Here is a 20,521-nt window from a genome sequence, read left to right on the forward strand (position 1 = left end):
CACAGCTTTACACTTTCCCAAGTTCTCTAAGAAAATAGCGCCATCTCCAAAAGTAGGAATTTACACAAATTATCTACAAATACCTTTGTGACTAATTTAACATGTTTTGCTAAACATTAGCTGATGTCCCAATAACTGTCCGCAGACTTTTATTACGTGAGACGTTTTGTTTTCCTTCCTTTTGTTCAGTTACTTCAGTTTACTTCTGTTACAGACAACGCACATACGGACATGGTAAAGGTTAGGTTGAAAAATACTGAGGTATTTAATTTCACTGTAGCACAGCAAACCCATCGCGTGGCATCGTTTTAGCCACCGGTGCTGTAATTAAAGGATCATATCATGGTGCTACGGCATTCAAGCTCATGAACTGTATGCACGTCTTCCGAGAATGGGAGTATGATCTTTAAAAGCAACAGGACAACATAGAAAAGCTTCACACGTAACCTTTCACAAGCATGAAGATGGTGTTTCATCATTCGGTTTGAATGATGCTTCATTCCTTCAGCTCTTTTTCTTTTGGACTCAGCACTAGATCTCTTTTGCACTGCTCTCTCAATCTCTATTTTGTCGAGGGTGTGTGTGTGTGGGGGGGGGGGGTGTAAGGTAAGGGACAGTGAGTAAGAGTGAAGGGTCTGTGTGTGTGTGATTGGGCATTTGGCCTTTTCACTAAGAATGGATGATGTGTAAAGGTAGATTTAAACCCATTTTACAGCAAGAGGCCTTGAGTATATATCTTCAGTTCCTATGTGGCCTCGGGAGACATTACTGCAGAATTCAGATACCAAGAACAAATTGCTCATCTGCGTTTGCATGCTGTGTGGCGTTTTTGTTTATTTCTTCTTTATTTATTAGGTAAGTTCTTCAATAAATGTAATATTTACACAAGCTATGACAACGAAACGTAAAATTTTCGGTTGCTTTTTCATACTGTTAGGGTTAACGTCTTCAGGTAACGTCTTCGGTTTTTAACCTACAGTGAAAAATACGCCACCAATCGAAATGTTAAGTTCATCCAGAATACAGTAGTACAACTGAGTAAGGACGATAGGCTCTCCGTTATCTCTACTGCTGTCTATCACAGTCTAACAGCTAAAAAAGTATGAATGCAGGCGCTCTTTATAATATTCCTCTATATTAAATCATCGATATTAAAGTGAAAAGCCAGAAGAGCTATTATGGATATTGTATGGACAACTAAAGGAAGGTCAGTTGTAATAAAAGAATCTAAGAACAATTAAAGGTGAAGTTTTTTAAGGAAGTGGGTGTTAAAGGTAATTGGTTAATTACTTAAAAACATGATAAACGATGTGATTTAGTCCATTTTTGTTGCTATAATAAGCTCTACTCTACTGGGAAGAGGCTTTTTACTAGATGCTGGAGCAGGACTTTGGGGATTTGTGTTCCAGGTCATCCTGGAGGTGTTCAGTGCGGTTGAGTCAGAGTCAGGGCTCTGTGCAAGACACTCAATTTCTTCCACTCCAACCTTTTCAAACCATGTCTCCAGGGAGCTCAGCTTCTTCACAGGAGCATTGTCAGTGAAGTGAAGGGAAATTGTAATACTACAGTACTCAAAAACACTTTCTATACAATCGTGTAGCTCTTGTGGGCTTTTGTGTCAGCTGCTTGGAAAAGTACCACAACTGGGTGTTACCTGCATGCAAAGTCTCAATAGATCTCTGTTAAATTCACCAGCCTACCAGTGTGGTTGTTTCAACCGTAATTAATTATTTAAATTAAAAAGCTGAATATGGTTCAATTAACAAATAAATTGAAATAATTTCAATGATCACTTTCATGATGTTATGGCTTATGGTTAACATTTGCGTTACCAAGCAGACTACAGATGTGCACAGTTGAAGAGAGACTGAGATGATAAGCTCATCTTCTTCAGCAAGCAACATGAAGTGTTTTTTTATGATGTTATATTTCATATCAGTGCAGTGACCTGCATATGATCTATGTGCATAATATGCTTTCTGCTGTTGTGCAGTTCACCCGGCCCTTTCTTGATAAATATGTTTTCCCAATTTAATGACTGTTATCTCTGCCTAACCTTCTGTCATACAGTGTGCTCTGTTTGCTGATCCATTCTGAGTGAAATGTGTGCGTTCTTTCTCAGTGCCTTTCAGGGAAACGCCTTCCTACACAAACCGCCGGCGTGTGATAGTAGGAGGTGGCACTCTGACCTCATCACGCAACCTGCTTCGTTCCGCCTCTGACAACAATCTGAACGGGGCAGAGACGGGTACTGCCCATTCTCCTGTACCCTCTCTGCGCAGTCTGCCCCCTCTGGCTGCCGCCGGAGGGGAGGCAGCAGCCGATGGTAGCCTCCAGAGCACCGGTAGCTCCCGCTCCTCCCACTCACGCTCACCTTCTCTGCACCGCGTCAGCGAGGAACCTGATCCTCCTGTCCTGCGCAGACACCCCACATACACACACGGGCGTGGCCGTCTCAGGTGAGCGACTAATCTCTACTTATATTTACAGTAAAAAACTTACTGCAGGATATTTGATTAAAGTTAAAGACAATTCCTGAACTGCTTCCCAGTTAGGGGCTTTTTACACCTGGTCACTTCATGCGTTTTCGTGATCCGATAGCTATCCGATCGTAAAAAGACCAGGTCTAAATGCCCTTCGAAACGTTTTCGAGACGGATATAAATCCGATCGTTCAAACCACTTCAGGAGGTGGTCTGGGACGCATTTTAGATGAAACTGGACAGGTGTAAATGAATGTGGTTGTTCAAGCCACATACGTCAGCGCTATACTCCTCCCAAACGGAAGTACGTCACTCGCAGGTGACTCACGAGTCGTGCATCGTGCCAGAAACAAATAAATGTAAATACTGTTTTTGGTAGCATAAACTTCGTAAAGTTTTTTCGTCTTCTTTTTGATTGCATTCTGAAAACCGCATACACCAAAGCGTGTTCCGTTTCAATTACCCCGGAAATGAGGTCAAATATAATTGCATTTTGGGCGGGAGTAGAAAGATCGGATTGATATCCGATTCGCCGAGACGCATTTATGTGGCCTCATGTAAATGGAACAGTTTTAACAAATCAGATAGCTATCGGATCAGAGAAAACACATGAAGTGACCAGGTGTAAAAAGGCCCTTATATTAAAAAGTCATAATACAATTAAAACAAATCCAGATTCAGTGAATAAGCAAATTATAAACTTCCTGAATCCTACATACAGTAAGGCCTGTATTTACTGGCTACATAAGGTCTTATTTGACGTATGGCTTGTATTTGCATACTGAATTATTATTGGCTCGTATATTTTATGACACAATAACACTGACTTGTTACATTCTGAAAGCTCTGATTTTCCACTGAGATTACGGTCCTGTTCCACATAAACCTTTTAATATGAAGTGGCAAAAAAGTGGCATCATACTCATCCGACAATGTGAATATCAAAATCATAGATCTGATTGACATTTAACTGCCCTCTATACTTTAATCATATATTAAGTTGTATAATTTACATGAATAGATTTGTCCTGGAACCCTAGTGCTACAGCACATTGCGCTGTCTGTATTGCTTCCTGTTTGTTATTGTACTTTCATACACATTGAAATGAGACAGGCCTGAACTGTATGGCATTGCGGGGTAGACTCTTGAGTGAGCCGTGTGTTATAGTGCGTTATTGGATTTTGCTGCAATATAGTCTTCAGTCTCGTGTTTGTATTTATTGCAGGAGGATTACGGTTAGGGAGACTGATGTGATTTCAGAGACGAGTGGGTATTGCAATTTATAAATGTTTGTTATTTCAGCACGGGGGATGAAACGCTTTAAATTGAAACCCGAGCTCTTCATACTACGTTGTGTGTAAACAAGAAGCACTTTGAATTCTTAGGAGTTAGCATGGACGCTAGTAGTCAGCGTCACTTTGACAACGTGTTGTTGTTTTTTTTTTTACACCTTGACCCCACAGTCTGTTATATAGCTTTCAAATTGTTTGACATTGTTGGTATATTGAGGAGCATTTAACAGCCTCTGTCTTTCTCTCTGTCTCACACTTACACACAAAGTGAGGTCCTGAGGGGTGTGTTCGCTGTGTTCTGTCCTACTTGTCCATCTGTCAGTGTGTGCTGATACACTGTCCCCTCAGAATCATCACCACTGGCACTTGTTATCTTGACCACAGAGGGGTGTGTAGCTCTGTTTGCATGTGTTAATAAATGTGATGCAAGTGCCTCTGCCCACGGGGTGAGTCCATTTGCAATGGTATCATATCATCATCTCTCTCTCTCTCTCTCTCTCTCTCTCTCTCTCTCTCTCTCTCTTTCTGGTTATTTGCCTTGTGTCTCGCTGTGTCCACCTGTCTCTCCCCAAGGTAAGTGTGGGGACCAGGGGAGTGTGTAATTAATAGTATTGTCAGTCCCGCCCACTCACTTCTTGCTCGGGGTCAGGTGTGAGGCTTTGGCCCTCTTCTTTCCAAACATTCCTAAACTTAAAGGTCCAATTGATCATTTTATTTAGAAGAAATTTTATTCATTCGGTTTGAGTTATACGTTATATTTAAAGCGTCTGCATTTTACCCGGAGAAATGAATCCATCTGAAATAACGCAGGTCTGCCGCTTTACATCGAAGGCAACTCAGAAGGCATGGGGAAAGGCCATTGCCATAAAATTTTTTCTTTGCATTAGCAGAGAGCCGTAAAAATTGACAAACCTACGTTTTAAAAGTGTTTTCAGTAAATACTATGTCTGAGCGACCACATGAACGTGTGAACGTGTGACTCATGCTGTCTCAAGGTCTTATGATGGGCTGCGTGTTTAAGTAGTTTCGGTTGGGGATGAAAACATTTCAGTAGGGCCATCCTTAAAAATATTTTGGTTTGCAGTAACAGTAAAAAAAAAAAGTACAATTTTGGTGATGGTGATTACGTAGGTATGAATTTAAACAAATTAACATATTGTGACGTCACTGACTGGGTCTTCAACCCGTGCCTTCGGGCGCATCATTGCAAACCTCATATTGATGCAGGCTATATAGACCACAAACAAATTTGTTTGAACGGTGACCGCGAACATTTTGTTTACTGCAGCTGCAGCCATCATTACCAAGCGCGAACCGTTGACTCTGACAGTGAATGAGAGGATGAGACGAAGCGAACGTACAGGCCATAGTGTGACATCCGTTAACCAATAGTGTAAACATAGATGACGTCACGGGTTTTTATTTAAAAGAAAGAACGTAGCCTTGGTTTGTATGTAGGCCTAAACAATTTATATATTTATAATACTTACTAAAATATAATTAATATTATTTTATTGCTTTTGTATTAGTTGTTTGAAGAGTAAAAAAAAATGGTCTGTCTTAACGCAAATTTACATCCGGCAAGTCGGTCGGACGGGGGGCACGGTGGCTTAGTGGTTAGCACGTTCGCCTCACACCTCCAGGGTTGGGGGCTCGATTCCTGCCTCCGCCTTGTGTGTGTGGAGTTTGCATGTTCTCCCCGTGCCTCGGGGGTTTCCTCCGGGTACTCCGGTTTCCTCCCCCGGTCCAAAGACATGCATGGTAGGTTGATTGGCATCTCTGGAAAATTGTCCATAGTGTGTGATTGCGTGAGTGAATGAGTGTGTGTGTGTGTGTGCCCTGTGATGGGTTGGCACTCCGTCCAGGGTGTATCCTGCCTTGATGCCCGATGATGCCTGAGATAGGCACAGGCTCCCCGTGACCCGAGGTAGTTCGGATAAGCGGTAGAAGATGAATGAATGAATGAATGAAGTCGGTCGGACTTAAAGCAAAAAAAATGAATAAAAATAAAAAATTGAGTCGGTCCTAAATTGACAGGGTCGGTCGGGTTATGGCAAACAAGAATATTTTTAAGGATGGCCTAGTGTAAGGAAACTTACTTTTTTGTTTTTATTTGTTTTCTTTTGCTGTTTTTATTTATTTGATTTATTTATTCTACTTTTCTAGTTTATTCTATTTTAGAAAGAAAATGATTTATAATCACACTCTCCGGTGTCACCCAGATGAGAACGGGTTTTTATTGTTTTTATTTGTTTTCATCTTATTTATCGGGTCAGAAAGTGGTGCAGTTCATGTGTGTTCACCTCGTAATCGTTTTATTTTTGACTTCAGGACTTCAAGGCAGCATAAAATAAGATGGAAACTGATGCAGGTGATCTCTGTGTAAAAAAGTAGGCTCTTGTTTTTCGTTCCCTCTAATACCGTATGCTTTGCACTCGTTTACTCTCAGTTCTAGCTTATTTCCTTTAATGTTTTGGTTGATGCACAAGCGTCTTCTTTCACAGACAGTATTTTTTGTTTAGTTTAGTTCTTTTCTTCGTTTTTCAATCTCACGCTCATACTTTCTCTGGGGCCAATCGGAAGAATAACAGCTGCATTCATCTCCTGTTTTTATATATTTGCAACCCAGCTGCTTTGACTCAAAATAATCTCACAACTGCCCGTGGGTCAGCGGGAAACAATAATGAACACAAATGGAATATTGGCCTGCGGTTTTATACTAACGCTGCAGTCTAATATGTCAAGAAAAATCATTTTAACACATTGATAAATTCTGCTTAAATTAGTTAAGCATTTGGAAATGGACTTGATTTTTATAAAGCTTATAATAACTGCAAAATTTAATGACTGCTGTGATAGTGAGCTCGATTGTGTGTTCATTCATTCATTCATCTTCTACCGCTTATCCGAACTACCTCGGGTCACGGGGAGCCTGTGCCTATCTCAGGCGTCATCGGGCATCAAGGCAGGATACACCCTGGACGGAGTGCCAACCCATCGCAGGGCACACACACACACACACACACTCTCATTCACTCACGCAATCACACACTAGGGACAATTTTCCAGAGATGCCAATCAACCTACCATGCATGTCTTTGGACCGGGGGAGGAAACCGGAGTACCCAGAGGAAACCCCCGGGGCACGGGGAGAACATGCAAACTCCACACACACAAGGTGGAGGCGGGAATCGAACCCCGACCCTAGAGGTGTGAGGCGAACGTGCTAACCACTAAGCCACCGTGCCCCCCCTCGATTGTGTGTTTTGATATGTAAATAGGAATAACGGCAGGATATGTCCGGAAAAACGGCAAAGGATTTGCAGCCAGTTAACCAGAAGGCTTTGTGTTTAAAGGATTTTCAAAAAGAAATTATTATAAATGATTGCTCATGAGAAATTCTTTTAATGCATCGTTTTATTATAATCTATACGACGTAATCGAATAAGCAAGAAATCTTGAACCATTTATAACGCTCTACTTGTGGTTATAACTGCAACGTCAGAGGGTTAATAGGACAGGAAGGTACTAAAGCTCCATCTCTCCTCATCATAGCCGCTCACACCGGAGTCACATCGAGGCCTTTCTTCATTTCTGCTGTTTCATTACACCACCAATTTATGAACTCTTCAGAAAGAGAGAGGGGGAATGGAGTGATTTATCGATGAAGAAAAGGAAATCCATTTTGTTTGTGCAACCCAGGTAAATGAGGTGTCAGTCTGAAAGAGCAGCCGTTCAGTCTGGTAGCTTCTGTGATGGATTCTACCCTCAGGATATAGCTGAGGGTAGGAGGGTCCCTCCCTCGCCGCCATCAGGCAGTGGGTCAGAGGACGCAATGGCAGGACAATGCTCGGTTTCTATTGGATCTGAAAGGCTGCTTAGTAGGTCAATACGACTGTCCTCAGCCCTGTCTCGTGTTTAATCCATGTTCATGCTTTACAAAGAAGACCTGGCAAATGCAAAATACAGGGAAAAGAAAATCTTCGCTTTCATCTTTCTCACGTTCCTCTCGCTGTGAATAACAAAACCTGGTAAAATAATTCTCTCTGTCATTGCAGAATTAAAGGTGAAAAGGAGGGTGAGGGAGGTAGAGAGGGAGTGGCTGTATGATAATAGCAAGCATCCAAATTTGCTAGAACGTTGGATCGACCCAAATATACACACAAAAATGCACGAGGCCTTGCAAAATACACAGTGAGTGCACTGAGTCAGCCCAAGTTGGGAGGAGCTGAGACTGATAGACACAAAGGGACAAAGAGTGAGACAAGGAGGAGGAGAATGAATGGAGTGAATATCATTGTCATTCCATCACAGTCAGAAGCAAATGGCTTTTTAGGGTTCTTCTATTTAAAAACCCTTTACTCAGGGCGTTTTGCTTTTCTAGCTTTTTCCATTACTCAAGTGTCAAGTGAAACTGGTTTTATTATCTTTCCTCCGTATCAGTTGTATACACTGGAATGAAAAGTTGCAGCTTCAGGACCACGGTCTGACATGCAATACAGTGAAGAGGACATCAAAAAAAAACACAAAAACATTATCTACAATTAACATTCATTCATTCATTCATTCATTCTCTATCGCTTATCCGAACTACCTTGGATAAGCGGCGTCTCAGGCGTCAAGGCAGGATACACCCTGGACGGTGTACAACCCATTGCAGGGCACACACACACACTCTCATTCACTCACGCAATCACACACTACGGACAATTTTCCAGAGATGCCAATCAACCTACCATGTATGTCTTTGGACCGGGGGAGGAAACCGGAGTACCCGGAGGAAACCCCCGAGGCACGGGGAGAACATGCAAACTCCACACACACAACGCGGAGGTGGGGATCGACCCCCCAACCCTGGAGGTGTGAGGCGAACGTGCTAACCACTAAGCCACCGTGCCCCCCCAATACAATTAACATTATCTCCATATTTCTGCTTGTATTGAACAATGCCACTACCTTCATCATAATAACCCTTCACTTGTAATATCTGCCTTGTATAAGCACTGTTTTTTCTCTCATTCAGAAAAAGCATATTATTTTGTAAGTCCTATGGGACAAATACAATGAAGCACATATTGAAAATGTTTCGGTTTTCTTTAATCATAATCCAGCCATCTTCTGTAGCGCTTAAACACAGGGTAACAAGGAGCCTGAAGGGACTCATGAGACACCTTGGATGTGGTGCTAACCGAAAGCAGGGCACAGAAACACATTACAGACAATTTAGAGATGCCAGTCAGCCTATAACGCATGTATTTGTACTATAGAGTTGTCACAAAAATGTCCAGGTGACCTTGGAGTAACAGTGTAAGCGTAAACTGAAGCTGTGGTCTGCAAGAACTCATCACTGAAACAAAAGCTCTGTGGACACTAAAGAGCTCTGGAGATTAGTGCATCTGTGGGCTATAGCAGGACCTGTCTCTCTCTCTTGGATTAGCCGGTCCACCCATCTGCTCTTTTCAGCAGCTGTGACGAGGAAGAGAAAACTTCTGACTCATTGTTGACAACCAAATGTGCCAAATTCAAGACTTTTGGCTCAGGATTTTATTTTGTTGTTGTTGTTGTTGTTGTTTTTTTCAGTTTTCAAAGCTCAACTGGTGAGAACCGAGAAGACAAATCAGGCAGGTTGTAGACAACAAATCATGTCGACGAGTGAACTCTTTTTCTGCCGTGCTTGTCGTCTTCAGTAGGTGTTGTTCTTAGGTTTCGGTTTTCAGTGGTTAAATGTGTGTGTAAGAGAGACACGGAGGCCTTGAGCTTAAAGCTGTAGGATAGATGAGAGACTGTGGGGGATGAAGAGAGATTTGGTAGTTCATCCACTTGTAGCTGGAGTGCTGCTGGCATGGGAGAGGAAAGAGCTTCAAGGCCCGGAGGATGAAGGGAAGAAAGTACAATAAAGTACATTCTGTCTCGTTATCAAAGTTTATGCTGTGATAAACAGTGTTGTTTCTGAACGCATGCAAAGTATTCATGCAGAAGAACCTGCATGTGACAGAAACTGCATGTGTGTGTTTTGCGCATTTCTCATTGTAAACACTAACACCTAAATGTTTAACGTTAATCCTGTGCCAAGTTAAAAAGAACAACATGATCTACATTTCTGGCTTTCACTCAGGCACTGGTTAGAGCGTCACAAAGAGCACAACCACAACTGCTTCAACACTACTAACCATCAAGTACCGAACAAACAACAATCCACGATCCCATTCAACCCTGACACAAATACAGGAAGTGGATAAAAGCCTTTTCCAAGCCACACAAAAAAGTATCGATTTCTCTCTCATTTGGACTAAGCGTTCTGAGAAATGAATAGATGAGGAGGTCCCCTTAGGAGCGCACATTATGAAGCCTATTAAACTAAGTAAGATTGGATTTAGCTTAAACGCACGTATAATAATAAAAAGAAACGTTCGGTGCCGGTTTGCTAAAAAACCGGGCCTGAGTTCTCATTTATCTACTTATAACTGAAAAAATGAGAAAAAAAGGTAATGAGTCAGACCTCTATGTGCATGTGGACTGATGTGTGTGAAATGGGATGTTACTGCAGAGTCGGGTCATGATTTTCAGTGCTGTTTATTATGGACTGGCACTTCACACTGATCGATATGGAATCAGAGCGAACCATGACAACTGTAGCCCTCCCTCTGTGACAGCCTTCTCTCTCTCTCTCTCTCTCTCTCTCTCTCCCAGTGTCTTCATTCCATCTCTATCATTATCTCTTAAAAGCCCATCTCTTCTCTGCCCTGTCTCATATCTCTTCTCTCTACTTACTCATCCTCTTATGTTTTATGTCCTTCCTCTCATTCTTTTGCCTCAAATCCTTCTTTGCTCTCGCTGGTCGCTGCATGTTTTCGAGCTACAGTCCATTCGCTCCATGCTTCCCTGCAGTAATTGGAAAGCCATCACTGAGCTCAGCATCCAGACTGGAGTACGGGCAAAGAAAGATGGAGAGGGAGAGAGAGAAAGAGAGAGAGGGAGAAAGAGAGAGAGAGAGGGAGAGGGAGGTGAGACATAAAGTCTGAGTCTGCTGGTGAAGGAAAACAGGAAATGAATCAGATTTTATTTTTTTTGTACAGGAAGTCTGATTGAGGAAAAATAACATAAATGGCTCAAATGATAGCTGTGAGAAAGTTAAAGCATGGGATGGTGGGAGATGGGGAGGTGGAGGAGAAAGAAGGGCAAGCATCACAGCTGTACATTGTGCTAGGAAATCAAGGGGTAAAGAAGCAGACTATTATTGCTTTAATAAGCATACTTTCTGGGATGATGTACAGGTTATTCTCTCTGTGTTACTGTAAGTGGAGGAAAAGCGATGTGTGTGCGAGTGTGTGAGCATGTTCATGATGAATGGGCAAGTGGGAAGGCTCTGAGATGAATGAGACAGACGTGGAGCAGCTACTCAGCCTGCAGCTGCATTAACATTCAGAACCTGTCTCTCGACAAGAACGAGGGACAGATAAAGAGAGAGAGGGTAAGCAGCTAGCAAGCTGTGGAAGGAAGAAGAGAGAGAGAGAAATATTGCAGGAGAGGGGAGGGCAGGAAGTCTGAGAGGAGAGGGGAGAGAGAGAGAGAGAGAGAGAGAGAGAGAAAGAGAGAGAGAGAGAGAGGAGGGGCATGTGTTGATTACGGCACTGTGTGTGTGTGTGTGTGTGTGTGTGTGTGTTTGCGTGGCTGGCAGTTTAGGATGGGGGGTAAGTCTCACTCCCCACGCTAATCAATCCAGAACCCCCAGCACCGGGCACGTTGTCATTGCTGACGCTTGGTGTGCGGGTTAGAATGTGCAGAGAGGGAGTGTCTGTGCGGGAGTGTGTGAGCCCAGGCACGGCAAGAGAGCGCAGCCGCGTCAGCGCGAGCGTGTGTGTGTGTGCGTGTGTGCAAGTGAGAGCCGTGGGGAGCGGACATGCCCAGCTCGCCCGAGCTCTCGGCGCGCGGCACGACAGGCAGCCGCTAACGGGCGTGAGGGAGGAGAGGAGAGGAGAGGAAGAAGAGGAGGAGGAGAAGGGAGGAGGAGGAGGAAAGGAGCGGGAGACCAGCGAGCCGCTTTTGTATGACGGCCTGGCCGGTCCAGGACTATTGAGAAGAGGACCTGCACACACCGAGCGTGTGTGTGCCTGTGCACCTGTTTATGTGTGTGTGTAGCCACGCACACCTGCTCGTACTTTACGGGACCATGTCAGTGACCACTGCATTTGGCTACCAGCTGCCTGGCATCACCACGGTAACCTATGTTTTTGTTTACAGCCCTGGGACGGTGCAGCGGGATGTCAGCCCTCCGCCCGCCGGGCCCTCACACACACTCGCCGGCGCCCGCGGGCCCAAACGGAAACTCTACAGCGCCGTGCCTGGGCGCACCTTCATCGTGGTGAAACCCTACACACCCCAAGGAGAGGGAGAGATCCAGCTGAACCGTGGAGAAAGGGTCAAAGGTGAGTACCACCTCCCTGTGGAGAAGTCGGTCAGTTCTAAAGCACAAATATATTAGTTAAGCAACAGGATGAAATATGAAGAGTTATCAGGTGAAATGTGTACTGAGCGTGATGTGTGGTATTGGGGTATGATATGATATTGAGAGGTTGCCAGTGTTGTGAACAGTGTGGTCATGGCAGACTTTCTGAGGTTACTGTGGGTATCATCATATGAGTTCTTCTCCATCATTGACCTACTGCATGTGTTATAAAAAAAATGTATTGTTAAAAAAATGTATAGTGACGGTTGAACGTTTTTAAAATAATTTTAATATTTCACTTCACTTAATAATTTTATATTCTGTATTTTTCAATCTATATATTTTTTTTTATCATTTATCAGTTTAAAAATGATTGTTTGATATGTTTTCAACTTCAGCAAACTTAAATATAGAGTCGGTTGTTGTGTATCAGCTCATGTGGTATTAATCAGTATCTCAGTAAAACTGTTATGATGTTGCGTGTGTAACTCAGGTGTACAGGTACAGGTACAATTCATTCTTCTTACTAAAAGAGGACAAAAGGAAATATACTGTAAGCTCATGTGTCTCAGATCACCTATAAGCGCGATCCTGTCCCGTCATGCACAACGGAAAGGAGCAGATAATCACAAGTCGCACTAATTCTGTCCTTGTCTCAGAGTTCTACATTTTAATGGGTGTTATAATAAAATGAACCATACAGAAACGTTGTTGTTTTAGTTAGCTAGCTAACATCCGACTGTTCTCTCTCTCTTGTCTCCGTAACGTGTTCGCTCGTTATTAACATTCTCAATTAGCACACAGTATTACTCAGCAGACTTTAGTAATGCAGAGCACATCCCTTAGATTATGTGGCCCATATGAAAAGCTGTGCTGTAAGGATGGTCTGTACATGCTCTGAATCTGATAGCTAGTAATGTAACATGTCCAGCTTCGAGTGTTAGTGGAGTTCTTTACAGTCAGGATCCACTCGTCATTCTGTATTAGAGTTTTCATTTTCATGCAAGAGATTAGATTTTGTTGTATGACATCATGAGGAGAAAAATGAATGGAATAAACACTGCAGAACATAGTGTGTGTGTGTGTGTGTGTGTGTGTGTGTGTGTGTGTGAGAGAGTAAAGCTAACTATTATGAATGAACTCAGTTAGATACACTAAAGTGTTCAAGCTCTCTCTTTTTGCCTCCCTTACTTTTTTCTTTTACATCCCTGTGTGTGTGTGTGTGTGTGTGTGTGTGTGTGTGTGTGTGTGTGTGCACCCACCATTGCTTATGTTTCTTGGCTTATGCATTACTCTGCTGTTGTGTCCATACATGCTTCATTCCAAAAAAACACACAAATGCAGTGGAAGGTACAGAGCATTGCACTTATCTGGATGCTCTTGATCTCTCTCTCTCTCTCTCTCTCTCTCTCACACATACACACACACAGAGTAATCTTCCCACCTATCTGTTTTCATCCCCTTCATTAAGTTTTTTTTCTGTTGTTCCGTGCAGTTCACAGTTTCATTTTGTTTCATGTAAAATTGCACTTAACTACAGACAGAGCCACATGCACGCACACACACACACACACACACACACACACACACACACACACACGCATGCATGCTCACAAACACATACATATATAGTGCACTGATCCTCCAAATTAGAACACCAGAGGTCACACTCACCCCATGCCTGTGCTTTAGTTCTGGGCAGCAGGTGCCACTGAACCCGGTGAGTGCCAGGATGGCTGCTGTGCTGCTGGTGGACGTGATGCTACGAGCTGGTGGCATTTTGCCTTTTGTCAACAAATTTGCCAGCAAAGCCATATGCCAGAAATACGTCAGAATACTCTGACATAACAGGACCATATGTCTAAAGCACTAATAGCTTTCAAATGTTTCTCCCACAGCATACTGTACAATAATACAGTTAAAGTGAAACGTGTAGCTCGCCTAGTTTCTTTTGGTTTAGTAGCGGCTTATTTATATTAATCATTAGAATCTTGCGTGTATTTTAGTATCTCACTTCTCACATTAACGGGTTTATGGTTGCACTTAGTTTGGCATTTCTGCACATGCAGGTCTTCAGAACAAAGCTCTGTGCCATTGTTCTCCAGCTTTATGAACCATCCGAGCCCCAGCGGCTGTGCTCTCACCGCCATCACTCTCCTGATCCATTTATAATGTCCCTCCTTTAATCTGCATTCATTAATGCAGAAGGTACTGATAGCGAGAGCCATCTTGTCTGCCCCCCATTTTCAGAGCGGCACAGATAACTTCATCCACTCCGCTGACCTAAACAGCTGTAGAATACCTTTCAACCCCTGCCTGATTATACACCTTTACTGAACACCTGAGATTCAAAGCTCAAACTGCTTGAACAGGATCTGGAACCCGATCTGACAACAGCACGCTTTCACCTCTTGTCTCATTGTTTGCAGTTGCTAATTCTATAAAGCACTTTTTTTTTCACACTGTCTGAAAAAATTAATGAGGAGTGAAATCTAATCGCTCCCAACTTATTTTCGGGTCTTACGGATCAGGACAAGAAAATATAAAGTCCTGTAATAGCTGTGTAACTGAAACTCAAGGCATTTAGGCAGAAGGATCTGAGGTCATGATGAGGATATGTTCTCAAGATTCATTCCAGGTTTGTTTTGATTGTTTAGCATTTCAATTTATGTTGACCAACACTATCATGCTGTGAAATCTCCCACACGTTTTCACACTTGCTCATCTCTCCTTCTTTCGCGTTTTTCCTCTCTCGTTGTCTGGTGTGTACAGGGGAAAACTGCATATGAGGAAATCCCGCTTGGTAAACATGAGAGTTTTCCTATTTTTATTCTGTTCTTTTATCCTAAATTCCCTATTTCTTGAAACGTTAAATCATTTTTCCAGTATTTCCTTTTACTTATACAAAAATAAAGAAACTGTGAATGCTGTTTTAGATAGTTGTGCTGTTGAAGTTCCAGCTTGAGCTGCATTGAATGGTTCTGGACCTGTGTAGACTCCCATGAACTGACTATTCTCAACAATCCTGGGCCAGGCTAGATTATCCTTACTGAAGACATATCCTGAATATTTATCTTATGTTTCTTATTATGAGAAATTATGAGAGATAATCCTATCAGTTCTCTGGGGTTCATCTCACTCAGTAGGTACATTTTCTCCTCTGAATTGTCCTTTGCTGTGTGTGTGTGTGTGTGTGTTTGTGTGTATGTGTTTAATGCGATGGCCTAATTCATGGTGTATTCCCACCTAATGCTCAGTGTTCCCGGGATAGGCCTCAGATCGAACATGACCCTGACACATGACTGTAGACTGTATCTCCAGTTCTCACACACCATTGTTCACTCAGTATGAGACTGGTGATTATCTGATCGGTTGAAAAACAAGTCTCATGTGGTGAAAAACTAGGCATGTGGTGGCCTACTGGTTAAGGTGTTGGGCTACCAATCAGAAGGTTGTGAGTTCGATCCCAGGTCCACCAAGCTGCCACTGCTGGGCCCCTGTGCAAGGCCCTTAACCCTCAATTGCTCAGTTGTATACATATGAGATAATGTAAGTCGCTCTGGATAAGAGCGTCTGCCAAATGCTGTGAATGTAAAATGTAAAGTCTGCAGTAATAATACAGACTGTCATGGAAACCTGTAGAGTCTCTTAGGTCTGCCTGGACAGGTAGGCTCTTGTCTACACTGACACTTCTAGGACAATCCAGAATTCCTGACCTCCTGTAGTTAGGTGAATTCACAGGCCATGCAGCTTGGTAGCTGTACCTAAAGAAAATGAGGTCACTAGATGCTACACTAAATACACTAGATATATCCCGGCCCCATCCATCCATACATCCATCCATCCATCCATCCATCCATCCATCCATCCATCCATCCATCCATCCATCTATCTATCTATCTATCTATCTATCTATCTATCTATCTATCTATCTATCTATCTATCTATCTATCTACAGTATCTATCTATCATGTATCATGGTTATGCTATTGGTTTAGGAAGAAATAGACAAAAGGACTAGATTGTTGTGCTTTTGATATACCTCGTAGATTTAATAACCCACATTTTCACACCTAAAAGTTTCTGACTAAATTTGAGAAGTCTATTGAGAAGTCCAGGCTATCTGAGGTCACTTAGACAACTAAATCCTCTCAGAAATCCAGCTCTGCCCTTTTCAATGAAGGGAATTCATTTGACAGTATCACTATCAGTATACCGGGGTTTTATATAATTTTCGAGAGTCTCTTGTTACATACATGATTGTTAATATTCTGTACACATTGAATGTCCCAGAGTCATTAATCATGTTTGTGAATGTCTAATCTGGCTGTTATTTACGGCCGTTCCGTATTCACGACTGTCTGAAAGACGAATACGTACTGTACAGACGAAGGAGAATCGGCTCTATCGGTTCCCTAAACTGGTGAGGGGATGGAAACTGCTCTCAGGAACCTCTACAGCTCAGCACTGAGCATTCAAAACATGACTTCCTCGCAGATTTGCTCAGAAGTCCAAATAATAGTTTTGGTGTTAGACATGCATGTCTTTTTTTCTGTTGACAAGATCAGTGTTGCAATTTCTAATATCGCTTCAGTATAATAAATGTACAAAGTCCATATGCCATAGTATGGAATTCCTGTCTAAAATTTGCAAACTTTCTGCATTGTCCAATTATCCGCTCGTAGTATAAAATGCAGCTGTAGTTGTACTCAGGAACTGAACATGCATCTTCTCGTATCTTAGCAACAGGTGCCTACGGTTCATTTTTCTATGTGCTCTTGCCAAATGATGTGACATTTGAAACGGTGCCGGAAATCTGTCTTTGTTGAGATTGAGCTAGGATTTGGACTTTGTGACCCAAATTTCTGTTTTCCCCTGATCCAAATAACATATTCAGCCAAAGATGAGTCTGTTTTCTGTAATATCGTCTGCATTATCTCTCGTTCGTTTGTACACATATTGGGTTAGGAGATACCGTGGATTATTGCATGTGTTGCAAAGATTAAAACGTACCAAGTAGACGTGAGCGGATCTTCTAAACGAGCTTACTGTAGTTTTGATTTAGACACAATGAACGTGTCTTGTCTTCAGGAAGTGTGTGCGCTGTAAATCAGATTTTGTGTCTGATATTATCAGTCACTGTCTCACCAGCATTTTGTAGCACAAATGTTTGTTTCTGACGAATAGTGTCTGGGGAACTGGTGCAGACGCTGTGCCCTTTTGGTTATTCCAATCTTTATAAATTCATTAGTTATCCCACTGGACAAGTGGACGCTCCATTGCTTAGGTTGCCTGGAAACCAGTTAGTTAGCTAATTATGTACATTAATTAAGACTAATGGAAATAAAAAGGTGTGATTATATTGCACAATGCATTTGCACCCTCAATGAAAATTTTTTGAAGCAGACTTTATTTTATTTTTTATTTTCTCTTAAAAATGTGTAAAATTGGCTGCATGTTGTGCAAGCAGGAAAGTTTTACTTTACACTGAGTTTTTTTTTGTCATTGTTTGTCACCTGTGTGTTCCTTATTCTATAAAGTCATTCATACACACTAATTACACCACCCAGTAAAAGTAATATTAACCGTCGGACCTCCGGGGATATGTGTACTGCAGCAGGTGGATGGATTCAGAGTGAGTAGTACAGTATGTGATATACAGTATGTACAGCATCCAGGAGTTTCCCACCACTGTCAAGTTCAAACATTTATAAAGAAAACTTTTGCCTTATGAAAGACAATTAGGAGTTTTTGAGGTTTTGAATTTGTCTACTGGGACACTGCAAATTAAAAACTAATAGTCTGGACACAAAATCTGCTTGCCCCAGGTGCCCATGGTGCTGATTTGTCTCCAGTTGTTACCATAAGGACACTAGAGTGGAACATGAGGTATGGGATAAAACACACTGCTGGTTATGTGTATATATGAGACACTCTCACTCTCACTCATTTCCTACCGCTTATCCGAACTACCTCGGGTCACGGGGAGCCTGTGCCTCAGGCGTCATCGGGCATCAAGGCAGGATACACCCTGGACGGAGTGCCAACCCATCACAGGGCACACACTCATTCACTCACGCAATCACACACTACAGACAATTTTCCAGAGATGCCAATCAACCTACCATGCATGTCTTTGGACTGGGGAAGGAAAATGAAGTACCCGGAGGAAACCCCCGAGGCACGGGGAGAACATGCAAACTCCACACACACAAGGCAGAGGTGGGAATCAAACCCCCAACCCTGGAGGTGTGAGGCAAACGTGCTAAGCCACCGTGCCCTCTGGCCGAGACACGATTCAGTAAAATATACTTAGCCAGCTGGCTCAGTCTGACAACAGGGATATGACTGTTGATTAATGCTTAAAAAGATGTACAGTTACTTTTGAATGAGGTAAAAGCCTGATACACACATTAGAGTGATTTGGCAAATGATTAAATGTATTTATATTATTGGGATTATCTTATAAATGTGTATATCCCAAATGATGGCACTCGTGTTTGTGGTGTCCTTATATTTGTACAGGGACTATGTGGCTAGACAAATGTGACTCATACAAAATCTCCTCCATAAATAAATGCCCACACACCAAAATATGACTCAACCCACATCCAGTTCTTCAGTACTGTCTGACTTGTTGTGTGTTCATAAACATGAACACAAACTGTAACATTAGGAAGGTCTTAGATAACCTGTAGTGTTTTTCCACATAGTTTAATTAGGTGGCATCATGTATAAAGGTCATAAGATTGTTTTAACCTACTGATACCGTAGACTTTCGATCCACTGAACAAAATAACGAAATAATTGAACAGTGTACGATCAGTAAGTTTATGAAGATTTGGGCAAGTGATTATGGCTAATTTTGTACTTTGTAGCCTTTGTTGCAGAGCAAAGGAAGCAAAAATTGGCAAGTAAATAAATAGAACTGGATGAAACGATGCTTTCACCCAGTTGTTCCTTTTCAGTGCAGTTTCCAACATGATTGCTAACCTAATGAGTAGTTTAACAGTGCTGTGTTGAGTATCTGTGCGTGTTCTTTGTTAAAGTGTGAGCGTCCTTTCTCTCGCATACTCCTCATTTCTCTCATTACCCGACAGACTCTTTGCTTTTTTTTTTTTACTCTCTCAATTTCACCTCCACTATTCTTCTGATCCACTCTTTTAAAACGATTGATGATCGAAGGTGTCTTTTCTCCTACACTACTGCATGATTAATAATGCATTGTTAAAGTTATTTCACATCACTGATTGGATCTGTGCACATGCGCAAGTGTTTGTGTGCTTGTCTTTTTGATTAATTGGATTACTAATAGCTTGATGGGGATAGACTGAGCAGGCACACAGCGATGATATGGCTATGCACCGGCACTAACTGTTTTCATACTGATTAACAGATGTCTCCTTAAGATCACCTGTCATTAGGCTCAATTATCCGTATTTTTGTTTTACTCTAAAAGCTCATGTAGCATTCAAACAAGCATGTGTAGCCATGTGTGTATTAGTGTGTGTTTCTGTGTGTTGGTGTGGGATCTTTAACCCCAAGGTTAATGTAAATCTGACTGCGGCGTGACTTCCTTGTAATAGTGCAGCAGGTGCCCATCTATAACCTTGCCTCTTTTCAACCCTTTGCCCCGTTACCATTCCCACCACCTGTCTCTCTCTCTTTCTCTCTCTCTCTCTCTCACACACACACACACTCACACACACACACCTTCATCTGTCCCATATTATCACACTCATGGCCCTGTGCCGCCAACACAAAACAACCTTCTGCTCTACGCATGTCTTACATCATCTCCTTCTCTCTCACTCTTATTCCCTTTCTCCTTTTCTCCCCCTGCCTACTATTTGTCCATTTCCACATTATATCCCACCAGAATAGTTTGTGACTGTGGGTCAAACACAGGATAAAGTCACAGAGTGATTGATTACTGTCTATTTCTTACCTTAGCTTTTTGTGTGCACCTTTCTGCGCTGTCCTCACTGATATTTATTTCACTTTTGACATCTAGCGCGTTGTTCACATCGCTTCTGTCTTAGGCTCGAAGCGTCCGAGCTTACTGAGCCGCTAACTGTTCCCAAGGACAGACTACAGGCATGCACGAAAGCCTATCGATTAGCTGTCTCTAACTGATGTGCTGATAAGCCAAGTGTCGTGGATGGACTGGAAAAGCTGTGGGTGTGGGCCAGACAAGGTTTGACTCTGCGACAGTCTTCTTCTGAACAGAGAGTCACTTAAACTCACAGGAAGTCTTGGCAGCTCCAGACTACAGTAGCTACCTTTCTTACTAATTTTAC

At 42.4% G+C, this 20,521-nt stretch overlaps 1 protein-coding gene across 6 annotated transcripts in view; it reads left to right on the forward strand.

Annotated features, from left to right (window-relative positions):
* shank3a (SH3 and multiple ankyrin repeat domains 3a) overlaps window positions 1-20,521 on the forward strand; it is a 242,946-nt gene that overhangs the window by 157,785 nt on the left and 64,640 nt on the right. For all 6 annotated transcript variants that reach the window (XR_009649025.1, XM_060878260.1, XM_060878263.1 and 3 more), the window contains 2 exons: window positions 2,123-2,459; window positions 12,017-12,201. Coding sequence is in view for 5 of the 6 variants with exons in the window: in XM_060878260.1 (XP_060734243.1) it covers window positions 2,123-2,459; window positions 12,017-12,201 (522 nt within the window). In the remaining variant the exon portion in view is untranslated. The remainder of the gene's footprint in view (window positions 1-2,122; window positions 2,460-12,016; window positions 12,202-20,521) is intronic.

The sequence above is a fragment of the Tachysurus vachellii genome, chromosome 9 (genome assembly GCF_030014155.1).
Source record: "Tachysurus vachellii isolate PV-2020 chromosome 9, HZAU_Pvac_v1, whole genome shotgun sequence".
Classification (NCBI taxonomy): domain Eukaryota; kingdom Metazoa; phylum Chordata; class Actinopteri; order Siluriformes; family Bagridae; genus Tachysurus; species Tachysurus vachellii.